We start from the raw sequence: 19,841 nt of genomic DNA on the forward strand, positions 1-19,841 counted from the left end.
AACTTTTTTTTTATTGTTATTATTTAAATATATTGAACATATACATGTATGTGTGTGTGTGTGTGTGTGTGTGTGTGTGTGTGTGTGTGTGTGTGTGTATATATATATATATATATATATATATATATATATTATTAAATACATTTTATAGTTTACTTTGTCTATGACATAACTCAACATTGCTATGCAAATAACATTAATAAAAAATCATTTTGCTATGGATGCTGAAGCAAATGGTGAACAGGTGATTTATTTAGTAACTATAAGAATATAGTGGATTTTAACATTCACTGATCAGGACCAAAGCAGAAACCGGAGCTATCTATTTTACGGTTTCAGCAATTAACCGCTCAATTAATAAAGTATGTTAAATAAGCATTGCACATGAAATGTCCCCACTCTGATGCAATAATCACAGTTTGTAGTCAAAATGGTGTGATTAACCCACACAATTAACCCACTGTACCACTAACATTTTCAGTGTTCTTAGTCATTGCTACCAGAATAATTTTCTCATTATTGCAAAGCAGAACAGAGTCTGACACCAATTTACCTGATAGAAAAGTTTGGGAAAGGCCCTCAGCATGACCTTACTGTGAAGACCTAAAGTCAACTTTTGAAATCATTATAAGAGAGACTTCATGACACTGAAGACACTTAATATCATACACCATACTGTATCTAGATTACTATTTAAAAAAAGAGAGAGAGAGAGAGATAGAAGGTTTGAAAAGGTTTTGCTACATACTTTTGTGATACATTTTTTAAGCTTTTATGAAAAATAGAATGTTTAAAAGAACAGCATCTATGTGAAATAGAAATCTTTTGTAATATTATAAATATCTTTACTGTCATTTCTGATCGATTTCATCTTTTCATCTTTGCATTTCCTTAAAAAAAAAATCACAAACTTATATGTATATATAAATATGTAATAATATATGTAATAATATTTTATTCAAACTTCATTGAGTTAGTACCCTTTTGCAAAAGCCATTAATACTGTGATTTCCTCATAATTAAAATGGCTGTGTGAAGAGCAGGCGTCACAAACCCTCACTTCAAATCAGTGTGTAACACCAAAAGTGCTTTGACAGATCTAGTGTCGGCTGTCCGGATCAAATCAGCCTTATTAAGGTGATGCAATGTGAAATTTGTCATCTTGGTTCTGGAGGCAGAACGCATGTTTTGTAGTCGTTCGGGGATCAAAGACACAGGCTTCTGGCTGCTTTGATGCGTGTAAAGAGAGCCTCCAATCTGGCAGCTCATACCACCTGTTAAGGTTATGGATTAATTTCACAGGATGTGACTTTTATGAGGCAGCAAGAGGCTTCACAAGACTCGAAAATGATGTTTTAACAGAGCTCTGGCAGAACTAATGGACAGTGACAGTGAGTCACACAACAACATCAGCGCTGACTGACTGTAACTTTGACCAAATCAGTAATTCAATCACTTAACATGTCATGGTTAGTCAGTTTTGATCCGTGCACTGCTATAACGTTAGTCAACAGAAACATGGATAGTTTTGAATTTAGATGCTGAACTCTAAATTGGGACACTTTTTCCATTATGAATGACCAACCTGAATTCACCCTATTATATATACTTCATTTAACGAGGACACATTAAATTGATCAAAAGTGACAGTAAAGACATTTTTATGTTGGTATTTTATATTGATTTGTGATGTCAAGATAATGTGACAATGAAGACTGGAGTAATGATGCTGAAAATTCAGCTTTGCATCACAGGATTTATATTTTAAAATATACTACCAAGTTTTTTTGATACTTATTACTTTATATATTACAGTTATTTTAAATAGCAAAAATACTTCCCATATCTATACAGTTTTTTTCTATATTTTAACCAGTAGCATGTTTGTGTGTATGTGTGTGTGTGTGTGTGTGTGTGTGTGTGTGTGTGTGTGTGTGTGTGTGTGTGTGTGTGTGTGTGTGTGTGTGTGTGTGTGTGTGTGTTCGAATTGAAGATTCAGAGCTAACAATTTTATTATGATCATGGTTGACATAACAGGCTTTTGATTTCATGGGGTATGTAAGGAAACTGTATTTCTGTTTTTACCAAACAGTCTTTATGCAAAGACAAGACCAGATGAGACCAAAACATGTTTGGATGTTATATCCCGGAGTGGTCAGACAAATTCTCAATTCCTGGAACATGGACTATACCAGTAAATGGTTATTAACTTGATAATGATCTATCCAAAAGCTGCTGTAAAGCTCATAGCTCAACAATATCTTCACCCAACTGATAATAGCTAAAACATCGAGACTTCTTTAGCCAGTGACCACATTCTTGCCCAAAACGTAGGCTGTGTGGATATCCATGGATGACTTTTCCAGGAAGAAATGTTGACGTGTAAAGCTGCTGGACCATGACCACTCTAATAAAATCGATCTCTCATCCTGATATGAGATTGACTGTTGCCCTTCACCCTGCTGAACTGTAGAGAGGACTCACAGTAGGTTTTTCTATATCCTCATGATTTAACACTTGTGAAAAGGATAAAAAAATATTCTTTGTTTAATATAGACTGCCAAACAGGGAAAATATAATATAGTAAAAGTAAATGTAAGCTAAAAAAAGCAAGTAAACTTAAACAAAAACAGAAAACATAAACTAAAACAAGAAAAAAACTCTACAAAACGAAACAAAAACAGTAAAAATAAACTAACAAAAAATAAAATGATAAAAGCTAATTAAAACAAAAACAGTAAAAGTAAACTAAAACAAAACAAACAAAAACAAAGATATTAAAAGTAAACTAAAACAGTGAACTAAAATAAAAACAACGATAAAAGTAAAAAAAAAAAAATATATATATATATATATATATATAAAAACTGTAAAAACTAAAAGACAGTAAAAGTAAACAAAAACAAAAAACACAAGCAGTTAAAGCTAAAATAAAACAAAAACTGTAAAAGTTAACAAAAACACGAATAAAATCATAAAAAAAAGACAATCAGGTAACTTATTTTGAAAATTATTTCTTCTTTCTATTGTGTTTCTTAAAACACTTAAAGCGAAAAAAAAATAATAATAATAATAATAAGTTGAAAAGAGATTTAACTTTTTCCCATTTACATGTGTGGATAAATCCATTTATTATAAGTAAGATTATTATTCTGTTGTATATTAACATGAAAAAGACTGACTCTTAAATAATTTTTCAACAGTTTGCTTTATATAATTCTCTCAGCAGCTGTTGCGCTCAAGCCAGTGCCAAGAGCAAGCCAGCTGGAGAACTCAGCGGTCACATGAGACCCCCGGTGCTCGTCCTCCTACTGCTGCTGGCCAGGCCTCCTTCACACTCAGAGAGACAAGGGGACAGAATGAGAACTCGGAATTGGCCATAATGAACTGTGGGGTCCTAACACAGACAGACGGTGGGAGATCCCAATGGGAAGATGGAAGAGCTGGTCTTGCACTGGCCAAACAAAACTAGTTCATCAGCTGGCCCTCAATGGCAAGATAAACAGAATAATTAGCATAAGGGCTGTCACCTGGCATCTGCCATCATGAGCTCACCCAGACTGCTGGCCAGACCACTTGCACAGTCAATGGCTTCATCTTAAATTGCTCCAGAGGGAACAGGCCGGATTATTGACCTCGGTGGCAATCGAACAGAGGTCGCACTGGGTCTCTGTCTGTGTCACTGCGTTCAGTCCTACTGTGTAGCACAGTGCAGGTTCCTATTAATATTTCATGAAATATCACACACATAGAAAACATATTACATTAATGTATAACATACAAAGCTTGTTTCCACCAAAAGATAGCAACTGCAAATTTTATCTAACTTTTGTTTGTATTGTAATAAAGTTATAATCGAGAGGCAGTCAGAACAGCAAGACATAAACTCGGAACTGCAAGACAAAAAAATCTGAATTTAGAGAAAAAGTCAGAATTGAGTGATGTAAACTCAAAATTTAGAACCACAAAAAAGAATTGAAAGATATAAACTCAGAATTTAGAGTCACAAGTCATAATCGAGTGATGTAAACTCAGGATTTAGAGAAACAAGTCAGAATTAAGTGACGTAAACTCAGGATTTAGAGTCACAAGTCAGAATTGAGTGATGTGAAATCAGGATTTAGAGTCACAAGTCAGAATTGAGTTATGTAAACTCAGGATTTAGAGTCACAAATCAGAATTGAGTGATGTGAAATCAGGATTTAGAGTCACAAGTCAGAATTGAGTGATGTGAAATCAGGATTTAGAGTCACAAGTCAGAATTGAGTGAAGTAAACTCAGGATTAAGAGTCACAAGTCAGAATTGAGTGACGTAAACTCAGGATTTAGAGTCACAAGTCAGAATTGAGTGAAGTAAACTCAGGATTAAGAGTCACAAGTCAGAATTGAGTGACGTAAACTCAGGATTTAGAGTCACAAGTCAGAATTGAGTGACGTAAACTCAGGATTTAGAGTCAAAAGACAGAATTGAGTGACGTAAACTCAGGATTTAGAGTCACAAGTCAGAATTGAGTGACGTAAACTCAGGATTTAGAGAAACAAGTCAGAATTGAGTGACGTAAACTCAGGATTTAGAGTCACAAATCAGAATTGAGTGACGTAAACTCAGGATTTAGAGTCACAAGACAGAATTGAGTGACGTAAACTCAGGATTGAGAGAAACAAGTCAGAACTGAGTGACGTAAACTCAGGATTTAGAGAAACAAGTCAGAACTGAGTGACGTAAACTCAGGATTTAGAGAAACAAGTCAGAATTGAGTGACGTAAACTCAGGATTTAGAGAAACAAGTCAGAATTGAGTGACGTAAACTCAGGATTTAGAGTCACAAGTCAGAATTGAGTGACGTAAACTCAGGATTTAGAGAGACAAGTCAGAATTGAGTGACGTAAACTCAGGATTTAGAGAGACAAGTCAGAATTGAGTGACGTAAACTCAGAATTTCGAGAAACAAGTCAGAATTGAGTGACGTAAACTCAGGATTTAGAGTCACAAGTCAGAATTGACTGATGTAAACTCAGGATTTAGAGAAACAAGTCAGAATTCAGTGACGTAAACTCAGGTGTAACGTTAAAAACTCCATATTCATCGGGAAGAAGGAGGCGGGAACCGGCGCACAGTCAAAAATAATTTTAATAATCAAAAATAAATACAAAACGGCGCATCAGCCCCTCACGGCGACTGACGCGCACAAATAAAAGCCAAAACATAAAATAATGTCCCAGGCCTGGTCCTCTCTCGTCCTTCACGGTCGTCGCTCCAGTTTTATATCCTTCCATCTCCTACGTGGGACTCGATACTGGCGGTGGGGCGCAGGTGCAGCTCATCTTCAATCACTACACCTGGCCTCACTCCTCGTTCCCACGCCTCTCGGCCCCGCCCCACTCGCCACATCAGGATTTAGAGAAACAAGTCAGAATTGAGTGACGTAAACTCAGAATTTAGAGAAACAGGTCAGAATTGAGTGACGTAAACTCAGGATTTAGAGAAACAAGTCAGAATTGAGTGATGTAAACTCAGGATTTAGAGAAACAAGTCAAAATTGAGTGACGTAAACTCAGGATTTAGAGTCACAAGTCAGAATTGAGTGACGTAAACTCAGAATTTAGAGAAACAAGTCAGAATTGAGTGACGTAAACTCAGAATTTCGAGAAACAAGTCAGAATTGAGTGACGTAAACTCAGAATTTCGAGAAACAAGTCAGAATTGAGTGATGTAAACTCAGAAATTAAAGTCTCAAGTCAGAACTGTGTGATGTAAACTCAGAAATTTTAGAAAAAAAGTTAGATTTAGAGTGAATTTATATCTTGTAATCTGACTTTTTTTCCTCATATTGTTCTAATTTGTAGTTGTTTTATTTTTTATCCCTTCAACTAATAAAATCTAATAATAATAAAAATCTAATCTAATCTAATAATAATAAAAACTAAAACATCATCCTCCAGGAAGTGGCATCATTTTAGAGCAAAATCCACATCACAAACATCAGTATGCATAAATATTTAACACATTTTTCTCACTCGAAAGCACTCAAAAAGTATTTAACATCAATCTACACTCCATCCCCCTTAAAGCAAAACACAGATTTGTCATGTTTTGCAAATTCACTAAATAGCTAAAACCTTAAATATCACACAGCATAAGTATTTCCGCCCCAAAATTTATGTCTAAATACTTTCTGAATCAACTGTGTATATGAAACTCAAACTGACACCCTCAACTAACTCTCTCTTTTACTGAGCATGGCTAACTTTAGCTTTCTATTTCCTTTCAGTTTGGATTCCTGTTCATTTCCTCACCATTGTGTAGTTTAAGTGCCTTTGAGCAGAGCTTATTTATTAAAGTCTGATATATCCTTTTATAGAAATCCTTCCCTAAATTGCACCACAAGCATATTTATATTTTGAAGTTACAGTTCAAAAGGTGACCAGCACAGTCTGCAGCGCTGCGATATGGAGAGCAGCATTTGTTACAAAGAGCCCCATTAACATTTTTATGCATAAGTACAAAGAATACAAACATTTTGGTGCTAGTATTTTAAGAAAAAACTCTCTTAAGTGAAAATAAATGATGGTCTGGCTGTAAAGCTATAACACAAAGAGGCTAAAGCAGATGGTGGTGCTCCTCTAAGGTGGATTATGTAAATTCAGCATTTCACAAAAGGAGATGAATAGAGATGCTAATAAACTTTGCTTATCTCAACAGCCTCTGAGCTTTGTTCAAATGTATTTACACCAGCAATGCATACAGAATCACAAAACAACATCCTTCCATTTATTGCAGGAACTGAGCTGAAAAGTGCTGGAACAAAATGGATCTTTTCTCTTTACCTTTTTTTATAGTTTATGTAGCATTTTAAGACTGCTTCTTATTGATTGGAGGAAATGAGGCAGAGAGAAGAGCTTTCACATGACACAAAAATGTGAAATGAGCTCAAATGGAGATCGCAGATGCTTTCACTTATGCCCTGAGGTGGGAGATCTTGGGTGCTGAACTGATGACCGATAATTAATGGCACAATTACACTTCATTAAAGTGATGAGATTCACAGCAAATGAGAGTCCAATCAATACAGAGACAGTTCTTCAGGATCACACTGTTTATTACAGCAATGAGGACTCTGCTCACTCTCTCTCCTAACTTTTCCTTTTTATTTTAGTCGTGATCATAGAATGATATCTACAGATTATGGAGCCCTGACATGCCATGCAAGAAACAATTAATAAATCGTGCGCACGATTTACTAATTTGTTCCCTTGATTAGCTAAATCATCTGCACAATTTACTAATTCGTTCTCTCGATTTATAAAAAGTGTAAAATCACTATATTTAATTTATGTAAGTGAGGAAAGCAAAATAAATGGTGACATATTTTACCCAAAAATACCTCATACAGTGGACTACCAGTAAAATTGATAAAAAGGATAAAAATAAGTGTTTTTTTCTTTAACTGCGATTGCGAACTTTTTGCACCACAGAAAAACTAAATTAAGCATAAACTATTGCTATAAAGTGCTGATAGTTGTGTAAATGCTGCCATAATAACAGTTGCCATAATTTTGGGTTGATTGTAATCCATTACATACCTATCAAAGTTATCTGACATTATCAAGACGAATTTGTTCTGATACAGTTTATGTTTAGTTATTGTCATATTTTATTAACATTTTCTAAACTATAGCGAATAAACAGTGATATAATATGAGAAATGTGTCTGGTGTCTGAATAGTTTTGACTGTATATTTAATTTTTACAGTGAAGACTATGCAGTGCTAATTTACATTTGATTATTCGGTTTCTGTACCTGGACACCTACAAACCTGATTTTTTTTTTTTTAAACATTGTATGAATAGCACAAATAAATAAATAGGATGAAATTAAACAATTTCAAACAGTGCCCACTACAACCTTCACTGGGGTCCCACAAACTCCAGCCACAGCCATGATTGTAACAGTATAGTATTAATATATTGTTTGACCATTATTATGTATATGAATGCTTCATAGAAAGTGTTAACAAATATATTTATGTATTTGCTAAATTTACATTGAAAACATGATTTGCACTGCAATGCTTTTTTTGTGTGTATTCAAAGGTCTTGTCCTTGTCAAAATCCCAGACAGCTGCTGTCTCCTCTGCCATCCCAACACCTGCTAAAGTCATTGAGATGCTCCATGTCTTTCAGACATCCTTTCTCTCTGGCTGCCTCGTAGATGTGACAAAAATAAATACTTTTGACAGGAGACAAACTGCCGAAAGAATCTGAAGGCATCATAAACTGCAGATGTGCTGGCATGCACAGTTCTCACGCCAAACTTTACAGCACACAGGTTCCTAGAAAAAATAACCTGTCAGCAGCTGCATAAAACACTGGAATTTTAGTACGTTTTCATCTGCAAAATACCATAAATTTAGGAAGTTTGTCAGCATTTTTTTTAATGTTAAAGCAATAGTTCACGTTAAAAAAAAAGTTTTATCACTCTCACATCCTTCCAAACCTGCAGTGTATGACTCTATGTCTTACATAAATAATATAGGTTAGACATTCCTCTAAACATCTTCTTTTGAGTTTTGCAGAAGATCAGTCATACTGGTTTGGAACAACATGAGGGTGAGTAAACGGTAACAGAAGTTTCATTTTCAGGTGACCTATCCCTTTAAAGACTAGACACATGATCTGCTACAGGACAATACTGCACACTGGTGGTAGCTTTGAGTTAAAGCTGCTTTTCTTGAAGCATGCCCTCAACTGAGTAAGTTAGGGTTTCCTCTCACTCATCTTGTCATTCAAGATTACAATTAATTCAGTTTATATATATATATATATATATATATATATATATATATATATATATATATATATATGCACATTCAGCAGACTGCCAAAGGAAGCACCTGATGCAAAGGAAAATCCTTTTTTTTACATTTCTAATCAAGACAAGGACAACTTCACTTTCTATAAACATTTAGTTTATTTTGTATTAATTACAATGCAAATTACATTTGTAGAAGACAAAATGTCACATTAAAAGAATGATATAGGTTTCCTCCCAATATCAGTGATTATAAATATTCTGTACTGTATTCATAACTAGTTGCATAGCTATGGGAATACGTGAATCTATCTATCTATCTATCTATCTATCTATCTATCTATCTATCTATCTATCTATCTATCTATCTATCTATCTATCTATCTATCTATCTATATATATATATATAGAGAGAGAGAGAGAGAGAGAGAGAGAGAAATTTTAAGAATATAAAATACATCTTTGACAATTAAGTAAAGTCTCCATTGCAGTAATTCTAATGCAAACTTAAACACACAGAAGCAATCCAAAAGCATGAACTAAAAACTATTATCAATGTTTCAGCAAATAAAGTATCACCATATGTTCTTAAAAATAAAAGTTCTTTCCATGAGGAACCTTTAACATCCATAGAACCTTTCTGTTGCACACAACACTCTTTAAAATGTTCTTCACACTAAGAAAAAAAAAAGTTATTTTAAGGACTCTGGACTGGAAGTTCCTTAAGGAACCAAAATGTGGTTCTTCTATGGCCTCACTTTTGGAGCCTGTATTTTTAACAGTGTAACAACTACATAAGACAAAAACTACATAAATAGTTCCTAGTTTGCCCTAAAAGACATATGTTTTAAATTCTGTTTCCATTTGTGCTAGCATTCTATCAGTTATATACATGACACAAGTTCCAGCATTTTAGAAATATCATCTGTATGCATACCCTGTTCCATTTGAACCAATGGGAGGACAGATTATGTAATTTCCCTGAGCCTGGGTTAGGCATGCAGTCGGATCATCCGGCTATGTCTCCTGTTCCTTCAGACCTGTTCAACAGGTTCAGACACAATGCCATTAAAATGCTCTACCTGAGCCCTCTTTGCTCTCAAAATGATGCACATTTTCCAAAGCTGCACAGTCACAGTGACAAGGCACATCGGCACACTCTCTGGTGCTTCTGCGACTGAGGTAAACATCTGATGACTGGGTGAAAGAGTTCAACTCGCATTCACCCAGACAACAAGCTTTATGGTCATTTAAACATGCACAAGTACCCATAAAGCTGGGTAAATGTCCCAAATGAGATTATATAAGATATCATTCTGACCGAATGAGCAACAGACTAGAGTGGAAGGAGATAAAGAGTAAATATACAAGCTGGAGCTTGTCAAGCACAAAATATTTCTATTCATGTAGAAAAATTAAGCACTTGAATATGGAATTTTAGCTATTTAAAATAAGCTCAACATGTTTTTAGATGTATAAATGATGTAAAAATACATCATTTTAAGACCAAAAAAAAAAAAAAGATTGTCATCCTGACTAGACAAAGGTTGCAGTTAACAAAGTTTGAACTTCTATTTTAAAGGTCCTGCAGAACACAACACAGCACACTGTTTTCAATAACAGATATAAACAGATGATTACTTATCCATTTTAAGAAGGTACAGTGATATCATTTACTCACTCTTATGTGGTTCTAAACCAGTAGTCAATAGTCAATATTTTGGACCCCATAAAAAATAAAAATAAAATACAAAAACACTTTCGGCGCATTTTTTTGTAAATAAAAAAAGTTATACAAATTTTGAATTGCATGAGGTTATATAAACAATCATATAATTCTAAATTGCCGAAACAGACAAGAGACAACTTCAGATCAATACATCACAAAGTGTTACACAACAGTGTCACAATCACCATTGTGTGTCTTCAAGCTTTGGGCATAAGAGACGGCATCACTAAGAGTGTGAAACTGTATTTCTGTGGTCCCTTTCTTTGGGTCATAATACCCTCCCCTCCGCAAAGAATCAATGACGGAGGGGTTGCATTGTGCCAAAAGCACATTGACTCCTAGCCCCTTGTAGTCCTTGCTTACCTCTTTCAAAGCATTGACCCCGGCAGTGTCCAGAAACAGCACTGGACTGCAGTCTATGACCAATGAGTGCAAACTGTTGTGCTGTAGCAGATACACAATAGTGTTCACATCCACCTCTTGCTTTTGGTCTTCTCCACATTGTTTCTGATTCCTCTGCTTGTCTAGTTTCCTGCGCCTGGCCTTCTCTTGAAGCGGATCCAGACCTGCACTGCGGTACAGGGATTTCTTAAAAAGAGCTTGGTTGGCATAGTAGATGGGAGCCTCGTATCGGAAAACAGCCACCCCTGGCAGGCTCTGGAGACCCTTGTAGAACGCAAGGTCCTCAAAGAGCTCGCGGTCCCCTGCTTGGCCCAGCTGACGGATTTGGGCGGACTGGGTTCGGCCTAACACACAGAACGCAGAGACCAGGACTCCAACTAGTAGACCTAGCTCAGTGTTCACTAGCGCTGATGTAGCCATAGTAATCAGCCAGATGATAGCATCCACACGGTTGACGCGCCACATTTGTGGAATCTCCCCAAACTTTCGCAGTGCTCCACGGAGGTTGACAACTATGATGACGGCCAGAACGCATCTGCGGAGAACAAGAGGACACAATTACACTCCCGTTCAAATGTTTGGGATCTGTTGATTTTTAATCCTTTTTAATGAAGTTTCTCATCAATGCTGTATCTATTTGATCAAAAAAACAATGCATAAAATTAATTTTGTGAAATATTATTCCTTTATTTAAAATAACAGTTTTGTATTTTAATATACTTTAAAATATTATTTATTCATGTGAAGCAAAGCTGAATTTTCAGCATCATTACTCTAGTCTCCAGCGTCACATTATCATTCAGAAATCATTTTAATATGCTGATTTATAATCGGTGTTAGAAACAGTTGTGCTGCTTAATATATATATATATATATATATATATATATATATATATATATATTTTTTTTTTTTTTTTTTTTTTATTATTTATTTAATTTTTTTGGAAATTAATCTTTTTATTCAAGGTTCATTGATAAATAAAAGGTTAAAAAGAACAGTGTTTATTCAAAATATACATTTTGTGTTACAATCATAGACTTTATAAAAACATTGACAGAGAGTCTGTGATGTCATTCGTAGGTTTCTGAAGATTAATTATGCAAAATGAGCTATATAGACCAACACCACTTTTTGTACCAGGCTTTAAACACATTTTTTTTCTGCTGTAAAGTTGGGCATTTTAAAATGGGGAGTCTATAGTGTTCCTTGTAATTGGTTGGGGGTTTGATTCCCTGTGAACACATGATAGGTAAAAATTGATAGCCTGAATGCACTGTAAGTTGCTTTAGATAAAAGCGTCTGCTAAATGCATACATTTTATTTAATTTAATAAAAATTTATGGGATTGACTCCCTTTTGAAGCAAGCCTCTAGCTACCAGTCGATTAATTGCAGCATTAGTCACTTCTGTGTTGGTTTCACGAGAGTCCAGAAGTTTGCCGCTTGGTTATGAACACATGTTCCAAAAAATTAATATTAAGCAGCACAACAGTTTCAACACTTATAATAAATCCTCATTTTAGAATGACTTCTAAAGATCCTTTAGAAGTCATTCTAAAATGAGGATTTATTATAAGTGACACTGAAGACTGGAGAAATGGACATCAAAAATTCAGCATTGCGACAATAAAATAGGAAACCATTATAAGAAATTAAAATAATTTTTCACAATATTAACTTTTTTTATGTATTTTTGATCAAATAAATGCAGCCTTGATGAGCATAAGAGACTCCACTAAAAAAAAATCGTACTGAATCCCAAACTTTTGAATGGCAGTGTAGGTGAAGTCTAGACAATTTCAACATGAAAATGGCATAATTCGTACGTACTTCTGCAAGGAGTAGAAGGCAGGTGCTACAACAAGCAGGACGAGCAGCAGCACAAGAGCAGTAATCAACCCCGAGATCTGAGTCTGGCATCCCGTCGACTCCTTCACAAGAGTCTTGGTCAAAGCTGCGCTGGTCGTGAAACAGCAGAAGAAGGAAGGAATGATATTACAGAAACCAATAGCATACATCTCCTGGTTAGGGTCCACCATATAACCATGCTTCTTGGCAAACATCTCAGACAGAGACACAGTAATGGCAAAACCAACAATGGTGATTGAGAATGCGTCAACGGCGATATTGGGTATGAGAGACCAGTTGGGAAGCTGCGGTGGCATGAAGCCTGTGGGAATGCTACCGGCTACATTAGAGCCATAAGTTTCCTCGAACCGTCCAAAGTGGGAAGCTAGAGTAGCAGCAATGACCACAAAGAGTTCAAAGGGAATAGGGGCCTTGAGCTTGGCCTTGAAGCGGTCGTTGAGCTCTTTGGTGGGTACAAGCACAAGCAAGCAGAGCACGCTCGTTACGAGGTCACATAGGTTGGTATGACCCAGATTCTTGAAAAGACTGATCCAGGTTTTTATGAGCGAACCCCAGCCTTGGACACGAGGAAGGTGAAGCCCCAGGAAGTACTTTATCTGGGATGTGAGGATGGTGAGAGAGGCTCCAGTTGCGAAACCGCTCAACAGAGAGTCCGAGAGATACACAGAGACGAAGCCAACCTGTAGGAGACCCATCAACACCTGCAACCCAAGCAGAGCAATTAATACATTTAGATATTTCAAAAATTCTGATAGAAGCAACTAACCTTGACTAACCTGGTAGACCCCTGCTGTGAAAGTTAGTGTTGCTGCCACCATGATTGCATAACAGCTTCGGTCACAGACTGGACCAGTGCCGTTGTTCAAATTTCCCAAGGTGGTCTGATTGGTGTCCAATGGATATCCTGCCAGAGTAAGTTCCCTGTCCACAACCTGTCCCACCAGTAGACACAATACCCCAAACATCCCCACAGAGATGTGCCTGGAAGTTCCCAGTAGGGCGTAGATAATGCTGGCAAAAAAGGATGTATAGAGCCCATAAATAGGGTCTAGTTCTGCCAGTAAAGAATAGGCGATGGATTGGGGAACCAAGAGGATGCCCACGATAAGGCCAGACATGGCATCCCCAATGATCCAGTCTTTGAACTGATATCTTGGCAGCCATTTCACGATTGGGACGGAGTCTAAGAGAAGGGCTTTAATTCGAGCAGAACTGCAGGAACACTTTTTTCCCACCTTCTTTCTCAACACGTCCTTCCAGGACACTTTCTCTTTTACACGCTCTTCTAAAAGGAAAGGAACATCAGGCCCTTTCTTAGCATCATCCTCTGCTGAAACACCATCACAGACTTCTTCAGTTGGCATAATGTCCAGAATATCTCACTGAAACAGGACAAATAAAAGCACATTGATTAATTGGGTTTTAAAACACAGTTTGGTTTACAAAGATAAAGTAAGAGAAAAGGGTGTATCTTAGTTTTTTATAATCTTAAGTACGATTATTGACTTAAAATAAATTTTTTATCATTAATTTCTCATTCTCATATCATTCCTACCCCTGTTATCTTTCTTGAAACTCAAACTTATCAGGCAGATATTACGAGCTTCTGTTTCACACACAAGGAAATGTTTGATTTAACCAATAAAAATATCATAAAAGTAATAACACTCATGGCCGTATTGCCGTGAGGTAGTCAAATGGACTTTTCTGATACTCTTCAAATTTGTTGTTGTATTTGTACAGTATGTAAGGCACAACAATATTTATGTAAAGGGAAAACCGATCAAGAAATTAATCTATCAATGTCAGTACTAGCACACTTTATTATACAACCACAATACACAATTTACTAAGACCTTGACTCTCTCAATTAATTTCTAAAATCCAACTGCTTCATCAGAGAAAACAGATGGCAAACATTATCACTCATTATGACTGTAGGAATAAAAAATGTAAGAAGCATGCCAACTATGGAATTCAAAGTTATGCTGCATGTTTTGTTCAAGCTACAGAATAATTCACTTAGAAGTAACACACGAGGACCATAAATATTAATGATTAAATAAAGCAGTAAAAAATGTACTTCAGGTTAATAATCAAGAACTCAGCAGTACATAAATGACACAACAGAGTACATAAACCGAGTGCATTAACTACTGACTGACTGGACTGTTTGCAAATACTGCAAAATGTATACATTTAAACAAGTCTTTGCATGGCTCTTTATTACATTTTAATATTTCTCATAGCTGCTTGACACCAAACACATTTCCTATGAATTACAGCTTGCATTCTTCATATTTTGCAATCCATACATAACTGTGTTAAAATGTAATAACACTGGTATGCTCTCAGACACAGAAAAAAAGGTACAAAATACCTTTAATAAAAATACACCTTAGTACAGGGTGCATCCGAATACCTTAAAAGGTAGGCTACATATTAGTACTTTAAGTACTCAAAAATGAAAAGGTACTGCCCCCAGTGATGGCTTTTGTACCTTGTTTCTGAGAGCATAATAATAAATGTTTTAATATGCTACACCAAATCAGCATATTTTGTTTTTTACAGTCTGTGATCTGAACAGATGCATTAATGGCCATCATTCAAATTAAAATACTTATTGCACTGAAATTTCACACCGAATATTCATCTATGGAGTGGACAGACTTTAAGACATCAATTAGGGAAAAGCATCATATGAATTGACATTTACAGCTTTAAATCTGACACTAATTGATCATTAACAATATGCAAACGAATTCAAAATGGGACCTCATGCTTTATTTGTGATTTGCTGAAGTTCCCTTTTGGTTAAACTTTGGTTTGTGGTCCAATTGGCAGCTGGGGAAGGCAACTTGCGTCATTGTACATGATAACGTTCAGTCTGGGGCCGCTTTCACGGGAAAAGGTTTTGCATAAAATCAACAAAAGGAATAAAGTGTAGAGTCATAGATCAGCTCAGTAGGCTATAGTCATATAGGTTGACTTAACTAAAGACTAGATTCAGTAGGCGAAGATGGTTGTCCGCATCACCTTTACATTATGAACCCGTAATAAAATAAAATAAATCACAACATTTACAAACCAAATGGTGGATTAGTGATGCTGACGTGTACACTTTATACACCTTTGATCTCCTCTGCAATTATGCCTTGAAATTCCGATGACGTAGGCTAACTGAATGATCAAAGCGGTTTACACTAAACAAACAAACAAACAAACAAACAAAAAAGACACGTTGCAGAAATCAGAAGTGCAGTAGTCGTATTTTAAAACTTTACTTTAGTTAAATAATCCAGTGGTGAAAAAAAAATCGCCACATTCAAATGACAATGGATGATGTGGAAACTTTTTTATTAACTTCATATAGGCTACTGCTTACTTGTGCCTTTTTTGTTGCTCATATGAATGTTAGTCATTTCAACAAAATATACTAGCCTACAAACAACAAGATTCAGGAAATTTTAACTAACTTCTTAAAACGTATAATTTTTACTTCAAACTTAAAATTAAAGTCATTTAATCGTCCAGAATATATGAGTGAACAGAAGCGATGTAGCCTAATGTAAAGTAACAGTGGTTTGTTTCACGCAGTGCTCGGACTTCTTCATGAATGGGACCATTGAAAACAAAACTGCAACGTGTAAAGTCACATCTATCAACTGGAAAATAATAATAATAATAATAATTCAGTATGCAAATATTAAATATATAAAACTCACCTCAGACCGGCTGCACAATGAGATCGATTTATTATACATCAGGAGGACATTTAATCATTCAAGAGTCTCACCTCATGTACCCCAAATAACTGAAAGTTTCAGCCTACTGAAAGTGTAGGATCTACTCTGTGACACATGAAGCCTCGCTAAATTCGTAATATCACGTGGACAGTGAAAAAACATTAGGACTCGTCACGTGACTGCTAATTCCTGGTTGAGGCCGAAACCTAAAACACTGCTTTCTCAGTATTCACAAAGTTTTTGTACAACTCCTCTAAGTTTCGAAACTGTCCCTGTTCCCGGATTGCCAAAATACTATGGTCAAGGCTTAATTTATGAATATTAATCTTACGCGCTCCATGGGTCGAGCTGATTGGCCAAATGCAGACATGGGCAAGTAGTTCTGAATGCTTGGCTCATGAATATTAATAAGACTAGTTGACGCTACTGGCAGGATTCGGCGTTACGTCAGCGTCGCCTATTTAATAGTCATAAATTCAACCTTCGCAATTGTATGATTCATGCATACTTCACTTGTTGTAACCCCAATCTGATTTAGGCTAAATTTATCACTCATTATGGCTTAAGGAAAACAAATATAAGAAGCAATCAGGTACAAATGACAAATTATGTAACTCTATTGTGATCTGTTTCAATTTATTAATCAGTAAAGGAACATATTTAATATGAGCTGGATGTGACTGGATTTCTTTTAGAAGACAGATGGGGATAATAAAGTATTAATGATTATATAGAACAAATGCACTTTGGTTTTATTGCAAACTACTACGTACATAAACAGTGTGCCAGTAATGTGCAATGCGTTACGCAAATCTTTGATGTCAGGGAAAAACTAAGATAAGATGGCATTAGTAAACTTTCTGACAAGCTAATCAAGGCTTTTGCTGTGACTTATCTTACTTCTAAAACTGATTTGATTATACTGACAGGTCTGATTAAATCCCAACATTCAGCAGTAAAATGAGGCTGACAATGCACAAATTATAATAATGTAAGCTCATCATGGACAGGATGATATTTAATGATTATTTTTGTTTGTATGTGTACCTGTGTGTGTTAGTGTGAATTTTGAAATTTTCCTAGACAGATTTTTTTGAGCATTAACCCTGGGTAAAAAAAGGTTCTCTACTGCTATGAAGCCACAGGTCTTAATCCATATGGACTTCAAATTCTACACAGGCTTGAGGAAAGTCAGTCACACTGCCCTGCGATGAAACAAAGAGCACATTGTGTGATTGAAAGAATACAAGGCTGGATCTGATGCAGGGCATTTTTGTGTTATCTCACAATGATTGAAACACTTTTTCATTGGCATATCATTCTCAAACATATTTTACATTTTAGATATGTTTCTGTCCATTTTTGTTTTAATTTCTGAATGTTCCTGTTACATTAATTGTAAATGAATAATAATATTTGTTTGCTTGTTTCTTTATTTCTTTATTTTACTTCATTAAACTTTCACTTCTATCATCATGCAAACCTGAAGAATTTTTCCTGTTGAACATAAGGAAGTTATTTTGAAGAATGTGGGTAATTAAACTGTTGCTGGCCCCCATTCACTTCCATAGTATTAATAATAATAATAATAATAATAATAATAACAACAACAACAACAATAATGGGGACTAGCAATTCTTTGAACCAGAAACTCCAACAGGTTTGGAACAAATTGAGGTGAGTATATATGAAGGCACAATATTTATTTTGTGGTGAACACTATCCCAAAGTTCTAATAAAATAAAATAAAATAATAACACTAGAGTTGAGCTACAGGAATATATTAACATACTCCTGTCAATAATAATCAATACATGCAGTGATGTTACCAAAGAGCTGCTATTGACAGAAGCATAGCAGACTCGCCAATGTCAAACATGCTAAAGCTGCAGGATCACAGTACATCCAAGATAAACATAAGCATGTCAGATAATTACAGATAATAATAGGTGAAAAAAAGACCATGACGTCATATCGTCAAATCACAGACAGTCAAGCTGAAATCTAAATCAGTACACAATCTTCTTGAAAGCAAAGCCCTAACTTAACTCTTTGAAATGAAGTTTGTGTGTGCATTAATATTGTGGAATTTTGTGTTACACACTAATGCTATTAGGACCAGGTTATGAAATGTGGTCATAACGTTCACCTTGGAGATTGAAAATGTTTTTTGAGAACCCAGGAGCCCAAATTCAGACCCAGAACAATTAAACCCACAGAAGAGGTGGCAGTTCAAAGAAGTAATCTTCATATTACCATACTGCAGGGAGTGGAACGGTAGATATAAGTCATGATCTTTTGAGTCTGTTCGGCAGTTCGGAGCGGGTTCGCAAATAATTTGAGTCAGTTTGGCAGTTCGGAGCAGAATAGCGAATCATTTGAGTCAATTCGGAAGTTTGGAGCGGGAGTTCGGAGCATGAATCATTTGAGTCAGTTTTGCAGTTCGGAGCGTGAATCATTTGAGTCAGTTCGGGAGTTCGGAGCGTGAATCGTTTAAATCAGTTTGGGAGTTCAAAGCAGGTTTGCGAATCATTTGAGTCAGTTTGGGGATCGCAAATCATTTGAGTCAGTTCGAGAGTTCGGAGCAGGTTCACGAATCATTTGAGTCAGTTTTGCAGTTCGGAGCGTGAATCATTTGAGTCAGCTCGGGAGTTCGGAGCGTGAATCATTTTAATCAGATCGCGAGTTCGGAGCGGTATCGCGAATCATTTGAGTCAGTTTGGGGATCGCGGATCATTTGAGTCAGTTCGGGAGTTCGGAGCGGGTTCTCGAATCATTTGAGTCAGTTCGGGAGTTGGGAGCGGAATCGCGAATCATTTGAGTCAGTTCGGGAGTTCGGAGCGGAATCGCGAATCATTTGAGTCAGTTCGGGAGTTCGTAGCGGGTTCGCGAATCATTTGAGTCAGTTTGGCAGTTCATATACTAGTGCGCGTGTGCATTTTGAGTGCGTTCTTTCACTACATTATTCTGTGTATTCAAATGCATTTATGAATATGGGGGTTAGAAAATGTATATATTTTTATAATTTTATGTAGCCAATCATTATCACACGAAGAGTGCCATTTCAGTTTTTCTTCAAAATCTGTTTGATTAATATGTTATATTAAGTTACTACAAACAATAATTTAATTACAAATACAAAATGTTGCAGAATAATGTAATATATGAATACATAAAACCGCCTAAAGAACCTTTGTGGGTTCCTTCCTGTCATTATAGAAACTTTATAACATAAAAGATTCTTTGGAGTTGAGTAAAGAACCCTATGGTTCTATATAGAAC

At 35.9% G+C, this 19,841-nt stretch overlaps 1 protein-coding gene across 2 annotated transcripts; it reads right to left on the reverse strand.

The window, feature by feature from the left end:
* Positions 1-8,953: 8,953 nt before the first annotated feature.
* On the reverse strand, positions 8,954-16,847 carry LOC127971990 (sulfate transporter). 2 transcript variants are annotated; one of them, XM_052575354.1, is made up of 4 exons: positions 16,539-16,847; positions 13,590-14,195; positions 12,775-13,514; positions 8,954-11,479 (listed from the first exon to the last, which is right to left on the reverse strand). In XM_052575354.1, exons 2-4 carry the CDS (start codon positions 14,175-14,177, stop codon positions 10,705-10,707), a joined length of 2,103 nt encoding a protein of 700 aa, XP_052431314.1. In that variant the 5' UTR covers positions 14,178-14,195; positions 16,539-16,847; the 3' UTR covers positions 8,954-10,704. The 2 variants fall into 2 exon arrangements, with proteins under 2 accessions (XP_052431314.1, XP_052431315.1); XM_052575355.1 differs by lacking the exon at positions 16,539-16,847 and adding an exon at positions 15,902-16,020.
* Between the last annotated feature and the right edge of the window lie 2,994 nt (positions 16,848-19,841).

Source organism: Carassius gibelio, chromosome B14 (assembly GCF_023724105.1).
Source record: "Carassius gibelio isolate Cgi1373 ecotype wild population from Czech Republic chromosome B14, carGib1.2-hapl.c, whole genome shotgun sequence".
NCBI classification, from domain to species: domain Eukaryota; kingdom Metazoa; phylum Chordata; class Actinopteri; order Cypriniformes; family Cyprinidae; genus Carassius; species Carassius gibelio.

What these genes read in the sequence shown, in the direction of transcription:
- LOC127971990 (XM_052575354.1), bottom strand. Translation starts at nt 14,177, where the DNA reads ATGCCAACTGAAGAAGTCTGTGATGGTGTTTCAGCAGAGGATGATGCT. An exon ending in TCACAGCAGGGGTCTACCAG is followed by an intron (nt 13,515 to 13,589) that starts GTTAGTCAAGGT and finishes CTTGGGTTGCAG; the next exon opens with GTGTTGATGGGTCTCCTACA. An exon ending in GCCTTCTACTCCTTGCAGAA is followed by an intron (nt 11,480 to 12,774) that starts GTACGTACGAAT and finishes TGTTCTCCGCAG; the next exon opens with ATGCGTTCTGGCCGTCATCA.